The 23532-nt window shown below is 41.1% G+C and overlaps 2 protein-coding genes across 4 annotated transcripts; one reads left to right on the top strand and one right to left on the bottom strand.

Moving 5' to 3' along the window:
• Positions 1-56: 56 nt before the first annotated feature.
• mpp1 (MAGUK p55 scaffold protein 1) lies at positions 57-8907 on the bottom strand. Of its 2 annotated transcripts, XM_037468305.2 has the most exons (13): positions 8560-8693; positions 6176-6257; positions 5176-5304; positions 5015-5093; positions 4532-4617; positions 4363-4431; positions 2416-2612; positions 2156-2259; positions 1977-2057; positions 1656-1736; positions 1371-1573; positions 928-1002; positions 57-833 (listed from the first exon to the last, which is right to left on the bottom strand). In XM_037468305.2, the coding sequence occupies exons 3-13, from the start codon at positions 5296-5298 to the stop codon at positions 657-659; spliced, it is 1275 nt and encodes a 424-aa protein (XP_037324202.1). In that variant the 5' UTR covers positions 5299-5304; positions 6176-6257; positions 8560-8693; the 3' UTR covers positions 57-656. The 2 variants fall into 2 exon arrangements, with proteins under 2 accessions (XP_037324202.1, XP_037324201.1); XM_037468304.2 differs by lacking the exon at positions 6176-6257 and having other exon boundaries at positions 8560-8907.
• An 8039-nt stretch (positions 8908-16946) lies between these two features.
• tmlhe (trimethyllysine hydroxylase, epsilon) lies at positions 16947-21724 on the top strand. 2 transcript variants are annotated; one of them, XM_062558045.1, is made up of 8 exons: positions 16947-16963; positions 18005-18259; positions 18340-18516; positions 20043-20322; positions 20450-20569; positions 20718-20954; positions 21221-21359; positions 21504-21724. In XM_062558045.1, exons 2-8 carry the CDS (start codon positions 18106-18108, stop codon positions 21633-21635), a joined length of 1239 nt encoding a protein of 412 aa, XP_062414029.1. In that variant the 5' UTR covers positions 16947-16963; positions 18005-18105; the 3' UTR covers positions 21636-21724. The 2 variants fall into 2 exon arrangements, with proteins under 2 accessions (XP_062414029.1, XP_037324203.2); XM_037468306.2 differs by lacking the exon at positions 16947-16963 and having other exon boundaries at positions 17114-18259.
• The last annotated feature ends 1808 nt before the right edge of the window (positions 21725-23532 follow it).

Here is a 23532-nt window from a genome sequence, read left to right as displayed (position 1 = left end):
ATTTGCCTAAGGGGCTCTGGAGAACAGGTTTCCGCACAAAACAGTCAAAGAACAAATTGCAATAGACCTGGGTATTTTATTTTTTGCTTAAAAGTGCCTTTACAGTACTCCATGAGATATACAATTTGGACGAGATAAAAGTGTTGTTGTCGATGACTGACTGAAAGGTTTGGATTAGAAGACATTATTGTTGTGTAGAGTTACACTCACTGTATGAACAAACAGTTTCATAATATCTATTTCACGGCACAATCTGATGAGAACAAAGGGGGAAAAAAACATTCAGAAATACTGATTTACATGATAAATCCTGTCATTTAAAAAGGGAGGATTCCATTCACAGTTGTGGTCCTATTTTGTATTTGCTCACTTTCCATCAATCGCAAAAGGCGTTAAAAACTATCCATAAGCCACTCAAAATCCTGAAGTAAAAATGTCACAACAACCAACCAAACAGTTCTCAACTTTCTAAAATAAACATATTGCTTTTTTGTTTTTTGGATGCATTTGTGCAAAAAATCTCAGTGACAATTAACATGAACCAGAAGTAGGCCCATACACACGGGGGGACATCACAAAGTGGTTCTTGTGTAAGGAGTGATATTGCACTGCCTTTTTAACAAACAGAAAGGTATTATACTGGTGCCAGACATCTGTCAGTACACCCATGACACGGGCACCCACTGTGGGGTTGAAGTGGCTCGCTCAATGGCCTCCTCCACACCTCGCACGCTCTCATTCACGTCGTTGTTGACAAGAACCACATCGAAAACATGTCTGTACGTGGTCAAAATGGCGTCCGACTCTTTCTGGATCATTTGCAGGTTTTCCGTCTAGGAGACAAGATGCAGAGGGTTAAGCCGTGATTGGATGATCGACTTTGGTGTTACAAAGCTCTGGAAGCGTGTTCAGATAAAGATTTATCACCTGGGCAGCTGTGTTGGTTGGAGCGATGAACACCACGAGAGGTGCAAACTCAGCAGTCCGCAAGACTTTCAAGGTCTGCGAAATGTTGTAGCAAAGAAAGGAAGAACTTGGTTAAATGGGTAAACTGCATTGAAACATATTTAAAAAGGCCACCTTCACCAACATTTTCTGTTGGAATGAGTTTATATTCAACACATTCCCAGGGAATTTTAGCGTTTGCAGCTCAATGTAGGAGACTTTTTACTTTACCCACATAGGTTTTTAATGAAAAGAATAGGTTTAGTATACTTAAATTGTTCCACTCCCCAGTAACCTAAAAGTGGCAGCATAGCAGGGCATACTTGCTTCATGCAGGTTAATCTATCCTTTGACTTTATTAATTAATTCTACAATTTCCCTGCACCATCCCTTTCACGTCATGTCTCCATCCTGTCAATGCACACCTGCGGTTCTATATCCAGCAAAGCAATTTTGTCCTGCTCGTGGATCTTGTGAATGGTCTCCGTTTTGGTGCCGAACATATATCCCTGGAAGCTGCCATACTCCAGCAGCTCATTTCCAGAGATGCACTTGGTCATGGCTTCGTTGGAGATGAAGTAATATTCCTGTCCATTCTCCTCCTCCTTCCGTTGGGGTCTGCTGGTGTCTGTGTAGGAGGACAGAGGACAAGTTAGCAAACGTGCTTATTGTAGTAAAAGAAAGGAAAACAATTCCGGGTGTCTACTCACGAGGTGCAGGGTAGGAAAACTTCTCAGGGTATTTGGTCAATAGTGCACTTTTGATATGGCTTCTTCCTACTCCGGGTGCACCTAAAAAAAAAAAAAAAAAAAAACAGAATTTATTATTTTCAAGGACATTTCCACTGAACATTAACCTTCCATTATGATAACGATAAGATTTGGTTGCAGAGAAACAATCTTCTTATTTTTATAGGTCTTATTCGTTGTGTACGTTTGAAAGACATTAAACATGTTGTTGAAAACATTTCTATCAGAACAGATTGACTAAATAAATTTGAAACCCCCATTGAGTAAAGGAACCAAGCTTACCAATAAGCACCAATGTTTTCCTTTTAAAAGCAGGGAGCCGAACAACCTCCTCATAAGAAATCACGTCCAGCTGGTCGAAAACTGCAACAGAAGGGATTTAGTTTAAGACAAATAAACGCCACAGCAAAACTGAGGGTAAAGACGAAGTCCAAGAGGCCTGGTGCCAGTGATAAACTCACTCGAGCTGTGTTTAGCCAGGTACTTGTCTTTACACTTCTTTTTCTTTCCAAATGGGCTGCAGGACTGACTGCCCTCTTTGGCCTTGCTTTTACTCGCCACCCTCCTACAGTGTGAAAAAAAAAAAGAGACATGTCGGTTTGGATTGGAACATTTTTGCTCAGTTGTATACTGATGGGATTCATAATGTCATGTCAATCTTTAGCATTCTCATGGCAAGTGGGACGTCCTTCTCCTCAGATTGTATCGCAGAGGTCTTTACCATTCCTGCAGCTCCGGGGAGGGAATCAGTCCAGCGAACTCAGTGACGCCGCTTTCCACTCTGCCCTGCCACCAGTTTGGATCCTGCTTGTTGATAATCTGAATGATGTCCCCAGTTTGGAACTTAAGACCCGCCTCTTTGCACGGGATGAGGTCGTCCTTGGAGGGGTCATAGTCAAACTGGGCCCTCATGTACATCTATGGATAAAAGGTAAATATGGTTTATTCCCTTTTAGGGGGATTAAGAAGCAACTTTACTTTGTTAGTGGATAATATTGTTAGATCTGCAGACCATAGTAATGTGTTAAATCTTCCATCATTTAGGTCAGTTACGCAAATAGTCCTCGGCATCCGAGTATTTATTGCTACTCCACTTTGTCTTTTGACTGTCTTTCAGCTGACCTTTTAACTTGAAAACATGAAAAAAAAGCAGTTTCTCTGATCTCAATGAAGACACTTTCTCCAGATATTAAGTAATCTGTTCTGAGATATTTGTTACAGATCATATACTGCTGAACTAGACGCTTACTGAGCTTGCTATTTATTTTGCTTTACAAAAACAAGGTATTCTGTAACTTTTGCATTTCAGTTATAAAATAACAACATGTTTTAGGCAGTGATATGTCAGACATTAACCATTTGTGGGTTCTAAGTGAACACAAGCGAAGCTCCGAATGTAATATTCAACATGTTAAATTTCCATCATTGTTTAAACAATTCAGTAGAGGGACTGGTCTTTATCAAAACATTCTCTACGCAACAGTAGCCTTTAAAAGCCTCAAAACAGTGTACATAACACACCTATACTGTTGTAGTGAGGGCCAAACATTATGAGCGTGTTTAAAAATGAGCAAATGTTGAACTTCAAAAGCCTATACGCAGGTTCAAATGAACATTCCTATTGGGACTCTAACACATACATTCAGGTTCTGCAAAGGGTAACTGGGAAATTTACCTTTACACAGAATTTACATGTTCAGGATATGATCTTGGACAGATTCATTTCAAATTCATTCCGGTTCTATATTTCCTTCTGAACTCTGTCTGTTAAAGTCCAGATTTGGTGTCTATTCAAGATTTAATTGTGAAGCTGCTCCCAAATTAGTAGTTGCATTTGATGTGTTCAGACTCTAGACAAAAAGTATTCATTCCTGCTGAGGTCAGTAAACTTATTTTTGACAGTGATACATTTCTGTACAAACTGTTAAACTGTTAAAAGATCACAACCGAAGCACATGTAAATTCTCCTCAGGGTAAAATGTGAATATAGTTAGTATGATACATGAACATTTGTGGTCTCCCAGATTCACTCCAGTGATAGTTGTACCCAGAAGTGAATACATCCATGATGTACACATTAAGTGTGGGTATACCGGAGTTGTTTGGGACACCAAAAACGATGCTCTTTGAACAATACAATTGTAAAAGTGAATTAGCTATGTCTACATATTAAAAGGACTATGAAGTTGTAAGTAGACTACAATCACTGACCACAACACAGTTGATTACGCAACACAGCATTGTTATTAGTTTGTTGTGCACGGGAAGCACATAAATAGCTGCGGGGGCAAATGTTATGTGGCCAGTAGAGAGAAGAATGAAACACTGAAGTGGTTCAAGCCAAACTAGAAAAACTAATGTGAGTGATGTTCTTTAAGCTTAAACTTATTGTATAGTCACCTGAGCTGCTCATTGACTAACGGGAGATTCACCTGACCTTAGATTCACCTGACAAAGTTTATAGAGGGGAAAAAATGAAAGAAATGCAATCAAACCCATCTTGGTGGATTACGCCGCTGGAATTTACCACTGGATTTGAGTCTCAAGCTAATTTTCTGGGTTAAATCATGCAAAATTACAGTTGGAACAACTGAGGACAACAAATGCAAACCACAAAAGAAAACACATGACCAAAGGTAAATGCATACTCTATAGGTCACGTTATTACCTCACAGGCTCGGGATCGATTTGGCAGGTTGGGAACGATCTTCATTGTGACCACTCCACTGGTTTCTTTCTGCGTGTGAACTCATACGGGTTAGCTCATATCTAGTTGTTTAAGTGCAATAAATACATAAAGATTTTGATTTATCACAAAAATGATAAGATGACCTTACCAGAATCTTTTGTAGCTGATCTACAGTTTGGTTTGTCACACTTTTCCCATTGATTTCTGCTATTTCGTCTCCTTCATTTAAGGACCCTGGAAATAGGCAGAAACCAGAAGTTCAGTAATATTAAAAAGGATCTACTGTTTTCAGCTCAGTTTTCTGTTTTCTGCATTATTGTGGACAGATTAAGGTGTTTGCAGATCCAGAAATGATGTTCTTCTGAGACATAAACTGAAGACAACAAAAAGCCTGCCATCAAAATGGCCGTGATTACAGTAGACATATAACGTTTATTACGGGCAATTAAAAAGTGTAAATCCAAATACTAATATATCCCACCAGCATAATAACATTTTGAAAAATATAATATGTTGAACCTGAATAGTTGAAGTATTACTTTGCAGCTGCTGCATAAGTACATTTCTAACATAAAAACACCCGGGCAGCACACTCACCAACTGACCCTCATATAAATGTGTGATTAATTACCTTGTCTGTGGATCATACCCCCATGCAATATTCTGGCCACAGTGCATCTTTGATTGGCATTGAGCTTCAGAGTGACTCCCTGCGGGCAAAGACCAATGAGGAGGAATCAGCAACATAAAAATAAAACTATAAAAACGGGTGTGTAGAGGCAGATAGTATACCATTGGCTCTGAAGGATTCTTGTCAAATTCGACTTCCTTCATCCTGGTCAGATCTGTGCCATTCATGTGTCCAGCACTCCCGTTGGTGTAAACCTCAGCCCCCTTACTCTCATAGGTTTGCATTGCAGCCTGTTGGAAAATGCGATGCAAGAAGATATGACATGAATTGTTTGGTGTCACACAAATTTAAATGTACTTTGCATAATAATTTAATAATTTAGGATTTAGAGCCAGTTCAGGTGGACAGATCAGATAACAAACACTGCTATTTCCAATAGCTGTAGTGGCAGCTTCTTTTTTTTCTTTTTTTTGCTAACGTGTGCCAACAGCCGTGTTACATTTGCAGTTTCAACATATGTTCGAGGTTGAAAATTAACCCGGTGTAATCACCCCTCATTAGCCACGTCCAGTGATCTGGTCCACCTGGTTCATGTGGTCATGGAGACCACCGGAATCATCAGATAATCGCCTCAAAAGAGAAGCATTAATATGGGGAAGCAAATACTTATAGCCTTGGAATGAACTTTTAATGTTGGGTTCAGAAATCTGATTTTGCAGAGTTGTCCTTGACTTTAATCGTTCAAAAGCAGGTAATCTCAATCCTACTTTGAGAGGGGGAACAAAGGTGGTCTCTAGTCCACATCACCGTCATTGAAGAGACTTTTTTTTCCATGGAAATGACACATCAGCACTGCTTCAGAACAAAACTATTTTATCTATCTTGCAGCATCAGCACAATAATAAAACAATAAAAATCCTTATCCTATTACTCCCCCTGGCCTGTAACCCGAGCCCTAAATGTACTGCAAACTGTGACAGCAGTTTAATCTTTTACACAGGCACGGATTTTTTCTCAATGTTTATTTTTCTTCTCAGTTCCCTTCATCTTAATAGAAATTGGTATGCAGTAGTCATGAAAGCCACGTGTTGTTTTTTTTCTTGTGCAACATGATACTTATTTACCAGCCCCGTACAGTTATGTGTCAGGTCGGTTCCGTACCAAGGGAGTATTTGGATGTCATCCAATGGTGAAACGATGAAATTACATCCTCTGAGGAAAGGAATCTCGCTGCAGCTACACACTACACACACACACACAAACAAATCTACTCTGAAAACACACACTGAAAACGTACTTCTCGGTTCAAAAATGAAAAGTGCTTCAAAGTTTACAGGATAATCATTTTGTTCAACCACATACTCGTGATCTGTCAACTTGCATACTTTCATTTGAGCAAGGTGCATGAAGGGTACCTAACATCTACTGCGGGGATAACTGTTTAACCTCTGATCTTAATTATTAGGTGATTTTCCACAACGCACGCAAAACAGGAGACTTAATTCCCTCCGAACAAAGTGCTGACCCTCAGCACTGAGCTGGAAGGGCCCCGACAGGTTAAATCTAAAGGCTTTCACACAAAGAAACTGAAACCAGCTGAAAAGAACACAAACAGATTAATCACATAGGACAATATATACAGGCCTTACCACTGAATGCTAATTTAGCCACGTGATAAGTTTGGGATTTTATTGGATTTGGGATTGGCACTGAAAGGCTTTTTTAATTAAATGTGACTCAGCACACTCAGCTCGATCACTGGCCCTATCACAGTGTAAAGAGATTAAATGATTCAAAAGGTATTCATCTGCTCTGTCACGGTGTGATGCAATCACAGTCAACACGTTACTCTAGCCAGGGTCAGGAGGCCCTTACTCAAAGCTAAACTGAAATGCCAGTGTTGTGTGTGGGGAAGCAACAGCATGAACAAAAAGCTGAGTGAAAGACAAAAAAATGCATTGAGGAAAGAGCACAGGGCCCCCGCTCACCTCACCTGAAAGGTCAATTTATCTTTCTACAAAGTAGATCAGAGATAACACTGAAGATCTAAACCTTAGTGTTCTTTGGGTTTTTTCCCCCCACACAGAACCACGATCCAATATGACTGACTTATAAAAATATCACTCTTTTTTTGTCTCATCTTTTTGTGAAATGACGTATCTTTTCAAGCCCAATAATAGTATTTACCAACTATGTCCCCTGTGGTATTAGTGGCCAAGAGAAAAATAAGTATTGATCTCTTGAAGGAACCCAGTAGATCAACATATGTCCAAGATGGGGCCGGAATAGTTTGTAAGGATTGTACAAAAAAGGTGGGGGGGGGGGGGGGGGGGGAAGCAAAGACATTTTGTCCTCTGCCCTGAAGCCTGACTTGCGTAAATTTGTTTTGGTTTTTAACATGTCAATGATAAGTGTGGCTGAAATAACAAGTTGTGTAATTGTCCTGGAGTTGAAACGCATGGCTTGTCTACCAAAGCTCCCATGTGCAGTAAGTCTTTAAGTATCCCCAGTGGTCTCCAGATGACAACAGCTCCATATACGGTAGCTGGAAACACGTGCAGAACAGAACAAGCCGCCTCACTTTATTCATTTTTATTACCAAACTCAATGTACAGAATGCATGCGGTTCAGTGAATCAGTCAGACGTTCAATCCCACGATAGGAGCAGCATTGCACACAGGAGGGAGTGCACTTGAGTTAAATGGACTACGTGACCTTGCCTAAAAGACTGATTTGTCATATTGGCATTGAGCAGAAGAACACGTCAAGATTGCAAACTCAAGGCTATTAAAGTGCAAAACTGCTGACGCTAGGAAAGGACTTCTTCCTCCCTTCTCCATTTCCCCTTTAGAAGCTCCCTGCTGACTTTCCAATTTCGAAGAAAAGCTTTAGGACAAATTCAAAGAAAAGCTTTAGGACAAAGAGTTTCCTCTGGGTCTCAAGCTGCCAACGTCATGTCATCAGTCAAAAAAAAAGAAAGAAAGTTGCTACTTTGTGTCCACACATGTTGCTCAGCTTTAAGACACGGGGATTTTGCAACATAATCTGTCTTTAACTTGAAGTTATTGTAGGAAAGAACAACATGGGTTGGAGTGTGATGTAGTAAACAACCTCACACGGATCACTTGTAGCACTTGCAGCCGGAGTTTAGGCTCGTTGTGATTTGATCACAGCTGGACGAGTGACATGTGATTTTTCCCAAATCGTCAGATGACTTCCATATGTAGTTTTGGTGGTAGAGACAGAAGTGAAAATGCCACTTCAATGTCTAGTAGGAACCAACTACAGCTGACTGAGCAATGGTGTACTTCCTGTAGACACACAGACCTGCAGATTTTTTTTGAAGGGCATAAATTGCGCGTGTTTTTTTCTACAGCTATTACGAAAACACGACGGGGGTCTATTTTTAGAGACGTTGTCGAGAAAAAACAACGGTCATGTGTCACGGCTCTGCTTCCCCGGAAACAAACACAGAAGTAACACCGAGATCTTGGGCTGAAAAAACATGAAGATGTAGATTAAAGACATAAGAAATGACAGTATACCTTGTCCGTCTTGGGCTTGCTTTGAAGGAGATGCTCCAGGTACAGGTCGGAGAGAGCTGTCCGCACGCTGCTGACCGGCTCCAGCACGACAGCGGCTTCGTTTTTATTGGATTTTAACGTCATCTTTCCGTTGGCTAAAAGGGAGAAAGGACGGAACTCGATGTGCCCCCCCCGCTCAAAGTCTGCAAGAGGCGGGCCTTGCCACGAGACGTTGCGAGACAGTCGATAAGGAGGCCTGAAGATGCGATAAAGTCACTCGGTGAGATGAAGGTCCAGGGTTGTAGTCAGCAGCAGGTGAGGTGCGCGAGAGATCTGCTGCGGGGACACTGCTGACAAAGCAAGTAAACATACGAATGACTGCTGCTCGGAGGGGCGGGCTTATGCTGCCTTCACGTTCACCCTAGAAACTACCAAATTATAGCTTTCAAGATGCAGCTGTGGTCGTAGCCTATATAATTGAAGTGTTTCAACGGCGAAATTACAGTGCAACAGTCCGTTTAACGTGGTTCCTTTCTTTTTGAAAGGCCACCATTAAGGGCTACTTTGCTACTGTGTTTAGATTATTCTTTAGGAGCATATACGTGCATGTTTAACACTTCATAAACACGCGCACATTAAATAAGACAAAGTTAACCCCTATTCTACATATTGGAGGCAGATGTATTACAGCCTACTGTTTGTTTACCCTGCTCTTTTTTGTCTTTTATTTCATGTTTTAAAAATGTGGATTCCACTATCGGCTGCAAATTCGTTTATTTTGAAGATACCAAATTTCATAAAAGTGTGAGAGACCTTCATATACTTCACTCTAAGCAGTTTGTCGACATCCAAAGTAAACTCAAATTCCCGACAGTACGCAAACGCAACATTACCGCAGCGTTCTCCTCCGAGCTGCGCATCAAGCGACAAGGGATCGAAATAGCGAAGTGCCCCCGACCGTCATCCCCTCCCAGCAGCTGACTGGGAGACATGTTCGTTACCAAACAAAGAGTGGGCACGTGTGTCTGGGTGCTAATTTTACCAATCCTCAACGGGAAAGTAGCCTCGACCGATCACGTGATGTATTAATACACGGGTGTTCTAAAAAGTAATAATCATTTTAAAAACACGTGCATACTATTTTGAAGCAAGGCCCCTATGGTAGTGGGGAAAGTCCCCCATTAAAGCTGCAGTTGTGCTTGCACACCGTTCTTTAGCCTCATAATGCCCAAATTAATTTGACCTTTTTATATGCCTGGAGCTGTTAGCTACATTAAGCTGCCTGTAAAAGATAAGGAAGGAGAAATCATCTCTATGTGCATCAAGGTGACGTTAGACAAGGGATATTGGTGATCTTAGCTGACTTGTAAACAGTCAGCAGGAAGCATGACAAAACTAAGTATTTTATAATAAATGTATTCATATCAATAGTGTGTATTTATACACTATAAGTACAACTTCCCAATTTTTCCCTTTCAGAAAAAGTGCTCATGGCAACTCTTGAACAGCTGCTTCATTAACACAGGATGCCAGTTCACTAAAGGTAAGATGCCAGTAGCCTAGAATTTGGATGATATTTCAAGAGTCATTATCAGCGCTAGAACCAATTTCGCTTAAAATCTCCATCATTAGTCGCAGACCTTCGCACTGCAGAGACGGGAAATTGTGGAGGCCGAACCTCCCTTGGTGTTGGAGAGACATTGTCTGATCTTGTGCAGCAAATTGATTTATGGGTAAGTCTGTACTGTCAAAACAGTCTGGTGACACTTGTTTCATTGTCACATTGACGAACATATTTGTATTGGCAGATTTCAATGTTGCATAACGATGAATTTTTTTTGTCAATTATCCACTGCAGCAATGCGCACCATCGTGCGCCGAGGCCTCTCTGTTCTACTTGGTGATGACCACATTAACTTCTACCACACCTGCTTGGTAAGTTCTTATAGTTGCATCCCATCCTAGACATTTGTGTGAAATTGACATAATTAGCATATGATTTCTTTTGTGAGGTCACAGTGACTTTAGATCACCACATTTCAACCGTAAGTCCAAGTTGACCTTTGTTTCAAATTTGAATAAATTTCCCCAAATTGTTCCTGAGATAATGTGGTCCCTAGAATAGACCTGACTGAATGACGGTGTTACGTCCCCTGACGTAATAGTGATTGTGCATTTGCTGGTGATGTTTTCTCCCCTCCTCCTCCTGTCTCTCTCTCTCTCTCTCTCTGCCATGCAGCCCTCAAACGATCCCCAGCTGATGTCCATTAGCTGGAGCCTGGCAGTGGGTATAAGGCAGCAAGGAAACCAGGTGGAGGCCGGATTCTTCCCCCGCGAGCTATCACAGCGTGTGTTGCTGGTAGAGACCTGTCTGTGGAGTTTGTCTCACCACAAACGGTGTAGGGAGTTGGGTGCCATTTTGTTTGGAGGTTCACCTCACTAAACTTTTCTCTGGTTCTTCTGTTAGTCAGGGAGAGAGGTAAGATGACTGTCTTTTGTTTTACCCTTTTGTTTGTTAGGGAAGGTCAACCCAGTCTCCAAAAAAAGCGTGAAATGGCTACGTTGGTCCACCGTGATAAACGTAGTCATGTCACGTTTTCCCCCAAAATAACGTTACTATGTTACGTTTCTTTTGGCCCATTCATTTACATTGCTTTGCAAATAGGTCACGTGACTATCAAGTTTCCCGGTAGCAAAAAGAAAAACATGGCGGACGGTCAGCATAATCTCCGTCAAAAACACAATATTTTAAGAAAGCATCAGCATTTGTATGCATTTCGATGGCATTTCTAGCGAGAAGTATGCGTTATTCTTTCATAATCTTCTATCAGAGACTGTAGAAGACCTTCCGTTTATTCGTTTCTGCGAAGATTTGAGTGTCTCTTTGGGAAAGCGTGGCTACGCAACGCCTTTAACGGCGCATTATTAAAAAAACACTTCCAGTGGGGGCGTTACCGTAAAGAAGCGTTCAGCCTTAAAGCCACTAATCGCCAAACAAAACAAACTCAAAGCACACGAATCACATTATGACTTTTTAAACATAAATTCCCTTACTTTTATGAGTTTTCAATGAAAGAATGCATAATTTCCGGGTGTAGGCAAGCCCGGGACATCCCGAATTATGGGCAATTTTGATTTGTCCAGCTTTTTGACAGCTCCAGTCCCGACTTCCAATCACAGCCTCCTAAGTCAATGACGCGCCTTAAACTCTCGGGTGTTGTGTGATTGCAACTTCCCCCCCCCCCCCCCCCGAACATTACGTCTTGTTTACATGGAAAAGGGGGGCGGGGCTTCGCCTTCAGAGCGGAGCGTCATTTCTCGCTCCACACGTCTCCTCTTTTTACTGGCCAGGAAAACGGGCGATCTATCCCACGTGGGTCTGGCTCCATTCCATTGGCTCTGACGAATCCACGGAGAGGCGGGACTTATAATTTGCCCGGCAAACGGAGAGATTTAAACTCCATTGCTTGCCCTGTGCGTGAAGTGGCCGTGAGGCCTCCACTAAAGTCTCTCTCTATTTGTTCTGCTTTACTCAATAAAAGTAAAACCTTTACAGATATACTGTACACACACTAGGCTAACATAACGGAGATTCCAGGCTTCGTCCTTTATGTTTTATGGGGATAAAGCCTCTGTAAGTAGTTTTTTCCCAAGCAAATCTGAGTTTCTTCTGTTTTTTGTGTGTCCCATACAAATATCAAAATATATATACTGATTTTCACATCCAAACACACTCACTTATGTTCCCTTTTATCATGACAACAAGACATTTCAAGATAAACCTTTTGCTTTCATAAATATGACAGTTTTAGTGTGTAAATGCCCAGCAGTGTACAGTCCGGGGGCCCCTATCGGGCCACTTGTTAGATGGGTTTGATGGGTTACTGACTAAAATATATGCCCCCACCCCCTAACTTGATTTAGGTCTGTTGCCTCAGGGCAACTTGTAAATATAATAGGTCAAACAAGCAATGTAAGCATTAAGAAAGTAGTGCATTTTGAGCACATTAACCACAAATGGATTCAAACATAAATTCAAAAATATTAAACAAAGAAATTAAATGACCAACACTGTATGTACAAAATCCACATACAAAACATGTAAACTTAAAGGGCTTGTTTGTGTCAAATTGTATGGCATACACATTCAACTGGCCTACAATAACCTGAAGAATGTCTTAAAATACTGAAGGGGGGGACATGATATCATTAGAAATGTTATGCCAGAGGGAGCACAGAATGTATTGTGGGGTGTTCAACAAGGAGGATTTTCAACCTCTACTATGTCTCCATCCTCATCTTGATCGACAGACTCACTGTCACTATCATCAGACATGCGTTATCCTAGTTTTAGTGTGTAAATGCAATTTCCAGCATGAGGCCTAAAAAACGCCTACAGGAATAAAAGGGTTAAACCAGATACAACTTGCTTGTTTGACTTATTTGACTTATTATATTTACAACTTGCCCTGAGGCAGTTAGGGGGTGGGGGCATACATTTTAGTCAGTAACCCATCCAACCCATCTTGAAACTCAGTCGAAGGAGTCTAACGCCGGAGTCACAGGGTGCAACAAAACTCTGTAGTGAAAAAAGTGAAGGCCGAGGCATGCTGGGTGAAGTGCGATCCCGGCCCTTTCGGGACAGTGTTGTGCCTGAACGCGTTCATTGAACGATAGTTCATGAACTCGTTGATATTTTGGGCGAACGTGAACTGAACGTACTGTATTAATGCCCGATGAACGTTACTGTGAACTCGTTCATTCTGGTTTCTACGGCACGTTCTTTCAGGTTAATGTCGTTCAATGGGGTGCCAGATTTCTATAGAAAACACACCGTAAACGCGCATTGATAAGTGTAGCAGAGGCGGCGTATAATAATTTTAAAGAGTTTTATGAAGTTACTGACAAGGTCGGTGAGGATGGGAGGAATCTGACCTTTCTTTGCAAATATTTGCACCTTAATGATTACTGTCCTGTTTTTCTTTTTATAATACCTTATTTAAAAAAGACCATTCAAGCAGCATGTGTTTGAGAATGTAGTGTAGGGGTGAACTCTGCAACTGCTGCTAGTGTGGAGTGAATGACAGCAACATTAAAGCAACAAAGGGGAAATGCTGTCCCCTCAATGCTAATGTAAACCCTGGTTGGATAAGGATTCAAAATTGGATATGAAGATTAAATCTGATGCATAGCTTCAGTGTTAAAACTGATCAAATAATTGCTGTCTGTGGTTCTGGGCTGTGGCAATAATAAAATAAAAAAAATAGCTCGCAGCAACGTATGGAAAAAAAGAACTAAACTAGTTCATTTTTTGGAACCGTGAACTTATTTCAAATATTTTGAACTATGAACTGAACTAGTTCATTTTTAAAATGTGTGAACTAAACTTTGAACTAGTTAATGTAGAAAGTAAACTTTACCAACACTGGCTATAGGACCCCGGAAGATGATGAACTATGCCTGGGAAGGGCGAAGCCATGCCGGTACGAGCATGATGTTGAACACCCCACAATACATTCTGTGCTCCCTCTGGCATAACATTTCTAATGATATCATGTCCCCCCCTTCAGTATTTTAAGACATTCTTCAGGTTATTGTAGGCCAGTTGAATGTGTATGCCATACAATTTGACACAAACAAGCCCTTTAAGTTTACATGTTTTGTATGTGGATTTTGTACATACAGTGTTGGTCATTTAATTTCTTTGTTTAATATTTTTGAATTTATGTTTGAATCCATTTGTGGTTAATGTGCTCAAAATGCACTACTTTCTTAATGCTTACATTGCTTGTTTGACCTATTATATTTACAAGTTGCCCTGAGGCAACAGACCTAAATCAAGTTAGGGGGTGGGGGCATATATTTTAGTCAGTAACCCATCAAACCCATCTAACAAGTGGCCCGATAGGGGCCCCCGGACTGTACACTGCTGGGCATTTACACACTAAAACTGTCATATTTATGAAAGCAAAAGGTTTATCTTGAAATGTCTTGTTGTCATGATAAAAGGGAACATAAGTGAGTGTGTTTGGATGTGAAAATCAGTATATATATTTTGATATTTGTATGGGACACACAAAAAACAGAAGAAACTCAGATTTGCTTGGGAAAAAACTACTTACAGAGGCTTTATCCCCATAAAACATAAAGGACGAAGCCTGGAATCTCCGTTATGTTAGCCTAGTGTGTGTACAGTATATCTGTAAAGGTTTTACTTTTATTGAGTAAAGCAGAACAAATAGAGAGAGACTTTAGTGGAGGCCTCACGGCCACTTCACGCACAGGGCAAGCAATGGAGTTTAAATCTCTCCGTTTGCCGGGCAAATTATAAGTCCCGCCTCTCCGTGGATTCGTCAGAGCCAATGGAATGGAGCCAGACCCACGTGGGATAGATCGCCCGTTTTCCTGGCCAGTAAAAAGAGGAGACGTGTGGAGCGAGAAATGACGCTCCGCTCTGAAGGCGAAGCCCCGCCCCCCTTTTCCATGTAAACAAGACGTAATGTTCGGGGGGGGGGGGGGGGAAGTTGCAATCACACAACACCCGAGAGTTTAAGGCGCGTCATTGACTTAGGAGGCTGTGATTGGAAGTCGGGACTGGAGCTGTCAAAAAGCTGGACAAATCAAAATTGCCCATAATTCGGGATGTCCCGGGCTTGCCTACACCCGGAAATTATGCATTCTTTCATTGAAAACTCATAAAAGTAAGGGAATTTATGTTTAAAAAGTCATAATGTGATTCGTGTGCTTTGAGTTTGTTTTGTTTGGCGATTAGTGGCTTTAAGGCTGAACGCTTCTTTACGGTAACGCCCCCACTGGAAGTGTTTTTTTAATAATGCGCCGTTAAAGGCGTTGCGTAGCCACGCTTTCCCAAAGAGACACTCAAATCTTCGCAGAAACGAATAAACGGAAGGTCTTCTACAGTCTCTGATAGAAGATTATGAAAGAATAACGCATACTTCTCGCTAGAAATGCCATCGAAATGCATACAAATGCTGATGCTTTCTTAAAATATTGTGTTTTTGACGGAGATTATGCTGACCGTCCGCCATGTTTTTCTTTTTGCTACCGGGAAACTTGATAGTCACGTGACCTATTTGCAAAGCAATGTAAATGAATGGGCCAAAAGAAACGTAACATAGTAACGTTATTTTGGGGGAAAACGTGACATGACTACGTTTATCACGGTGGACCAACGTAGCCATTTCACGCTTTTTTTGGAGACTGGGTTGGGAAGGTAGCTCGTCTTAATCTTTAGGAAGCCTTGTTTTGTTTGTTATTTTTGCCTGGCCCTCTCCTGACGATTTGTTTGTTTTCCCTTTTGTTATGAGCTGATCCGTCTTACCCTAAAGTTTTATTAAACCCATTAATAAAAAAACTATGAGAACTTACATTTGGTCTGTTTCCCTTTTGTGACAGCGTTAGAACTCCTAAGGGTGTCGTGTCATGCTTTTGAAGGTGAGTGTAAAGTGCGGTCAGAGCTGGGAATAGAGGAGAAGGTGAGTTCTCCATGTTTATACCCTTTTTTGTTTTGTTACATCCCTCATGGAACCCCCTAGACAAAGAGTGAGAGACGTAACAGACGGACAAACCCAATGCATAATGCCTTAAGCATTATGTATAGTGAAGTAGCAGGAGAAGCAGCCATATATTGAATGATATGTTTGCATTCATATCACCGGGTTGCACTGCTTAGCTCAGCTTAATTGTGCGAAGCCCACTTGGAACATATCTCTCTTGAATACACTAGCTAGTACAGGAAAACGGGATGGCAAAGAAATTGTAGTGTGAGGAAGACTTCAATACTTATTTTGCAATGTAGGCTGGACATATAATATATATATATATATATATATATATATATATATATATATATATATATATATATATTATTTACCACTTTTATTGCCAAACATTATCTTGGAAAGGTTATTGCATGAATTTACATTACTTTTTTTTCCAAACATTATCTTGGAAAGGTTATTGCATGAATTTACATTACTTTTTTTTCCAATAAGATTATGCTAAATGTACCAAAACTGAGCAGGATTTTAGAATGTGCAACATTTTACAAACAGCCATACTATCATCATCTATGTAGCATGTTTTTTTCTATTAAACTTATTATTGTTTGTTAACAATTTATATGGATACCAAAGTGTGCAGCAGGGCCAAAGCGGCCACTGCTCTTTGTTCTGAAGGACACCAAAACAGATCATTTGGGGAAGGAAAGCAGTGTTCAGCCATGTGATTTATGTATAAAAAGCATTCAATTTCCAGAAAGGACTCCAGGGGGAGCCAGCATGCAGGTCTTTATCAGCCATCTGACATAACGTACCTGGGTCTGCTGATGCCTGGGTCTTTGAATATGAGGTTAGCCAGCTTTAGCTTTACCTCTTATAGCAGAAAGGGCCTCTAATGCGGTTAGGTGAGCAGCACACACAACCTCTGTCAAAGGCTAACCTTATTTTGCCTCTAACTACTCGGTTATTCTGTGTCTTGCAGTGTTGATAACGTCTCCTGATATTTTATACATCTCTTGTGGCATAGCTAGGAAAGGTGCGGTACCTCACTACAAACAGCTCCCATCATAAAACATGCAGAACACCTTCAAGGGAAAAGCATTTATGGGCTTCTTTCACAGAAGACACTTTAGTATTGTGAATGCTGGCTCACTGTCAGTGCCTACTGGGACACTTGACGAGTTCACAGGCATTGTTGGTTTTGAAAACATCTGTGTTTCTGCTGCTGTGGCAAGTTGTCTGCTGTAAGAAATGAGCCTATGGAGACATAGGATCCCGGCAACATATAGAGACAAACCAGCCTGCCCAGTCTAACAATTGCACTCATCTGATCACTCAGCTGCCTGCACACCTGCTATCAACCACTCTCCTCTCACCTCATTGTTTCATTCATTGTTTGCGAAATTGCAATACGTGTGTGTGTGTGTGTGTGTGCTTCTCTCGCTTGCTTGTAAACTGTAGATTTTAAACCAAGACGGGGTTTCCCATTACAGCTTTGTTTGTTGAGTTTTACCTCTGTGCGTCTCTTTGTCTGGGCCCAAACGCACAAAACTGCATACCTATTGTAGACTTTTGAGTTGAGTCAACTCTCCTTCAGCACAAGCTTCATAGACACTGCATCCGGGTATTTTAGAAGACCATGCATGCGCCAAACTCCCCCCGCACTGTAGGCTTTTCATGATTTCAATCGAGGTTTATACTAGGCGTGAAATAAAATCACAATATAGTGTTTTTTGCTGTTGTACGCCATTATTGCACTGGTGTTCCGGTGTATGTGCTTTTATTGTGAAGGAGCGAACGGAAAGAGACGAAAAAGGTGTCGCGTATGGAGGGAGAATAAAGTTAGCGCAGAAACGGAGCACCGTGGTTATTGATTCATTACTAACCCAAAGCAACCTGTGTTCAATGATTGATCTCGGCAAAAAACGAATGTTGTCTGATTAAAGGCTCAAGAGGTCGGTTCTGCCCCTTCACGCTGGTGGCTCCTCGGCGAAGAAGACGGTCATCATTTTAAGTTCGGGGGCAAACATCAAACATCGCGTTCACAATGTTGGGCACGTTCGTTGGGACTCTGGTTAAAAAGGCTCAGCCTCAGCTGCTGTCCGGTTTCAGAAACCCGCCGCTTCCGTGGAGACGCGTGACTCAGATCCGCGCGTGTGCCGCGCTGTCGGCCACATTTCAGTCCCTGGAAGACTGTCTCGGTGAGTTTGGAAACATTATAACCCCTGCTTGCACCTATTTGTGATGTCATCACACTCACCGGTACCATTGTGTTTGCCAGTGCTCAACTACGGAGGGACGCCCATGCGGTTTAACTACTTGTGGCTGCGGGACCACTGCCGCTCCCCCTCTTCATACAATTCCCAAACGAACCAGAGGAACCTGGACACCGGAAGCGTCGACCTCAACATCCGTCCGGAAAATGCAACCGTGCAAGATGGCCAGCTCATTCTTACGTGTACGTGAGTTTTAGGTACATCTGGAAATACTCTGAAGCATGGACCCCAGCATGCACGTGCACAGACATTTTTTTTTGGGTGGGGGGGGGCAGGAGCTCAAACCAAAATAAAAGGGCACCTATTGCCCAAATTATTTAGGAAATTAAAAATAATATGAATAGAAAACACCGTATGATATTTTCAATTTATCCATTTAATTTTGTTAACAAACTCAAATGATCTAACTGACTAAATAAATGAATAACTGACAAAACAAGGCCACATTGTACTTAAGCAATAAGGTACTCGAGGCAAGGCAGTACTACCGTTATTTACTGTTTCGGACAGAGTTGAAGCATAAGCAGCATTACACTAATAACATACCACAATATATCTCACCAGACTGTGATGTAGCTCAACTTCATTTGAATAATTATATTAAACAAAACTAGTGAACTCGTCTAATTTGTAGAACAGTAAAACTGCCGTTCAATTATCTGTCTGCCTGCCTGTCCCTTTCTCTCCTTCTCTCTTCATTAAAAGGCGACAAACGTCAGTAAACCGCTGGACAAGGCTTTGAAATCACAGATTCTCAAGTTTTTTGTTTTATTTTTTAGGAAGTGTCGCACCAGTTGCATCGTAATGGTTTCAGCGGCGCTAATGTGTTCAATTTATCACTAAACAACAGCACAAGCGCCTATCTGAGAAGGAGGGAGGGAGGGTCTGGGCTTGTGTGCATGTCACAAGAACTCAAATAAACGCCACGTCAGATATCGAAACACATTTGGGGGGAATTGATGACATAGTAGTTTTTATCCTTAAGTATTGATGAATGAAAAAGGGGGAAAAGGGCAGGCGCTTGAGCACCACTAGGGGTCTATCTGTGCACGCGCCTGGACCCCAGTCTGCGTCAGAGGTCACCGGGCACAGGTCCCGTTGCATGTTCAATGTTGTGTTCAATCACAAAGTAAACCCATAAGCACCAGCAAATCTGAACTTTAACGTCTGATGTAAGGCATAACCAAACCAAAGACCAAATACATTCTGTCTATTGTGTCTATGGATACTCAGTGTCATAACACACATTATATAGTGCAGTATAATAGTAATAGAATCAACCATTTAAGCACATTGTCCTTTTCCATTGACTTAAGTGGGGGGATGGGTTTGTTTGTGCAGATTCACGCTGTTGTCAGTTGATCCCAGGGTGTGGTTGTGTAATGAAAGAGAATGGAGCTTTATTGGATGTTTTGTGCTCTTGTACAACCTTATCTCCTAAAGTATAAAAGTTATCTTTCCATTTATGTTTGTTCCTAAGTCTGACCATGCACTTGCGCAAGGTCCCTTGAGAGGCAAGACCTTTTGATAAAAGGCTATTTAAAATGAATAAACGAGCTGAGACTGATTTTGTGTACATAGTTGCACACACGCATGCACGTTGTTATCCTTTCCATGATTGATTAAGACAATTCATATCCATGACATACATAGCATTTCATATCAATTCCATTAATTGTACATATTATACTACATTTCTGTTTCCCAGGGCCTGGAGGTCACGTGTCAGAGTTCAGCTTGCGCTGGCTAGCTGAGAACAGCTATGAAGCACAGAAGCAGAGCATTGTCCAACCACGCACCCTTTGGAATTCAGACATCTATAAAAACGCAAACATACCGTCTTCCAAATGGGACACGTTCATAAGCAGTGATGATGAAGTGAAGAAGTTTCTTCAAAACTATCTTCTTTATGGGATCGCTTTTGTAGATGATGTCCCTGCTACAGTAGAGGCCACAGAGACAGTGGCCCAGAGGGTCAGTCTTATCAGGTATTCACTCATGACTACAAATACAATTCTAATGCAACTATATTCAGCATTAGCAGTTCTGCTTTCAGAAGATATTCGGCCCTGTTCACTTCTTCTTAATCCACTTTTTGTCTTATTGATCCAACAGGGAAACTACATACGGAAGAATGTGGTGTTTTACCTCAGATTTTTCTAGAGGAGACACTGCGTACAGCCAGCTCGCCCTGGACCGTCACACTGACACCTCCTACTTTCAGGAACCATGTGGGTAGGTGCAGCAGAGCTGAGCTGATGTGGGATTTCAATGCAACCCCAATGGAAAGGAAGGGACCTTAAGTCAAAACACTGATTTTAATTATGATACATCCTAAGCAAAGTTGTGTTTTCTGACTGAGTAAAGCTGACTGCTGTTACAGAATCCAGGTCTTCCACTGCCTGAAGCACGAGGGGACTGGGGGACGGACACTACTTGTAGACGGGTTCTACGTGGCTGAAAAAGTGCGAGAGCAGTCTCCTGAAAACTTTGAGCTGCTTTCACGTGTCCCGATCAGGCACGAGTACATTGAAACCTCCGACCACCATCAAAACCACATGACAGGCATCGGGCCGGTGCTTAGTGTCTATCCTTGGAACAATGAAATGTACCTCATACGGTATGTCCCCGATTTTAGTTTGATGTGATTTAACTCTTTAAATACTGTGAATTGTAATTTACTTTTTAGTAAAGCTTTATATCCTCGACCAATTTTTCATGGATTTTGTTGAGTATATTATGAAGAAAACTTGTTCCCACTAAAAGGCTTTCTTGAAACTCTATAGTTCCTCTGTAGTTTGAAGATGTCATTTATTGTTATTTGTGCATTCAGTTTTTAAGTAGATTTAAAAGTATGATAGTTTTTTTTCAAATCTTTTTCAACAGATACAACAACTATGACCGATCGGTGATAAATACAATACCTCATGACCTGATTCAGCGATGGTACGTGGCACATAGAGAGTTGACTACAGAACTGAGGCGGCCAGAGAATGAGCTTTGGGTGAAACTGACTCCAGGAAAAGTAAGAAAGTTACAAATATGTATAAAAGCTCTCCAAATTTCCAGTTCAACCAATTCATTTATAGCGGTATGAAACTTGAAAAGATACAGACGTGAGTGTGATTCAGTATGATCTAAGAATTGCGTCTTCTCTTTTCTTCATCAGGTGATTTTCATAGACAACTGGCGTGTGATGCACGGCCGGGAGTCTTTCACTGGCCTCAGGCAGCTCTGTGGATGCTATTTGACCAGAGACGACGTCCTCAGCTCCGCACGCTGCTTCGGTCTGCTGGCCTGATCCTGGACATGGAGGTTCCTTTACCTCTGTGCCTATTTAATTCATTAATTAGAATATAGCTTCCGGCTTCATATATTGTCTTTGTGCAACTAGAATATTGTTTTTTTTTTAACAATCAAATGCGAGTTGTGGTGCCTTTTTATGATACACAAGAAAAAAAAATGTAAAACCAAAGAACACTTGAGTTGAGTTTCACGGCTCGAGGAAAGAGTTCGGCTGTCTGGTGGATACGTCTGTAACGCTTGCTGATCTTTTAATATCGTTTGGGCTCTTTGGAGGCATCTCACATCACCTCAATTCTTCCCGAGAGATGAGTCGCTAAGATGTTCTGGGAAGTGTAAATCATCAGCTGTTGAGCATTCCTCTCCCGGGTGTGCACATCCATGTAATGTTTACATTCAGTGTGCTCTCTAAGAGTACTATTGATCCACTGTGAAAGTCAACAAGAAGGTGGCACAGGGAGTTTTTAGCCTTTTTTTTAAAGCCAAGTAATGTATTCTGAATGCTTTAACAATAAAACATGCCCAGCCCACAATTACATCCCTTTATTCACTTTTCGTAGCAATGGGTAGTGAAACAGAGGAAAGGCCCTTACAGCCAATAAGCTAAGCAAAAGGGTTACATTTACTCGACATGATGCTTTTTATTAGCCTTCTGCTGAAGGCTTTGAGCTGCATTCTGCTTTTCACGTTTGGGAGGTCACGTTCTCATTGTCGCATGTATAACATAGACGAGTGCCCATCCCAGTAAACGAAACAAAGAACCAAGCTCTGATTACAGCACAGACTTTATTCTCTGCTAAAGTAGACATTACTCCACTATGTCTTTACATAACTATTATAACTACTATATCTATTTGGTGCTATGCTAATGTTAGAATTTGTATTTTTACAACCTATACGTTTTACAGACACAGACAATTTGGAACTGTAAAAATGGTGTACGATGTCAGATGGATTTCCCTCCCAGTACGTCCCTGTCAGTAGGGTAGCTTTAAATTCTCCGAAAGCCTTCTTTCAAGAAATCTTAACTCATGATATTGACTTTTACTCTTCTCATTTGTTTTATTTTAAAATCATTGTCTTATTTTAAAATCATTGTCTAAGTCTAAACTGTGTACTAAACTAAATATGATCACATTAAATAGTATTAAATAGAATTACAGGATGAGACTGTCTTTAATACTACCCTTATTGCAATGTGTTACAGCTAATTACCACTAAAAAGTAAGTACACCCAAGGCTAATGGGTAAATCCGTTGTTTTCAATTAGATTTGTCTAGATTTCACAACACGAGAGTCATCCTCCAAATGACTGTATAGAATCTCATGGTAATAAATTCTGATTGTTAGGTCTGGAGAAAAATAGTGGGTTGATCCAACTCTACCAAACATTGTAGGATTATTGTATTTTGAAAGTACGGTGTGAGATCTATTCATACTAATTAAATCATCTCCTAATTAAATCATCTCCATCTAAAAGCAAACAAATCTGTTTTTAAGATATGTGTCAATTAGGGCCGGGACTTTAGCGAGTTAATTACAATGTGAATTAAGATTAATTAATTACACAAAAAATAACACATTAAACCTTTTTTACGCATTTTTACATTTATTTTTTGCACCGCGGAACATTTCTCACTGGATGAGTTTCGGGAGGACCAATTATACTGGAGCACCAACTAGCGTTCATGACTTCAGACAACAAACCACAGTGAATATGAACGAAGAAGCTGACGAGACCGTGTCGTTTGGCCCCGTGAATGGGAAATCTTATAATAAACACACGGATGTGTCGATAAGAGCATGGTTGGGTGCAAGCTGTGCAACAAGGAATTCACATCGAGTCTCAAGTATCACCTCAACGCAAAACAATTAGCAGCTAGTGTGGACGTTAG

The sequence above is a fragment of the Pungitius pungitius genome, chromosome 16 (assembly GCF_949316345.1).
Source record: "Pungitius pungitius chromosome 16, fPunPun2.1, whole genome shotgun sequence".
In the NCBI taxonomy this organism is placed as follows: domain Eukaryota; kingdom Metazoa; phylum Chordata; class Actinopteri; order Perciformes; family Gasterosteidae; genus Pungitius; species Pungitius pungitius.
Note: the sequence above shows the minus strand (reverse complement) of the source record. Positions and strands in the feature narration are given on the sequence as shown.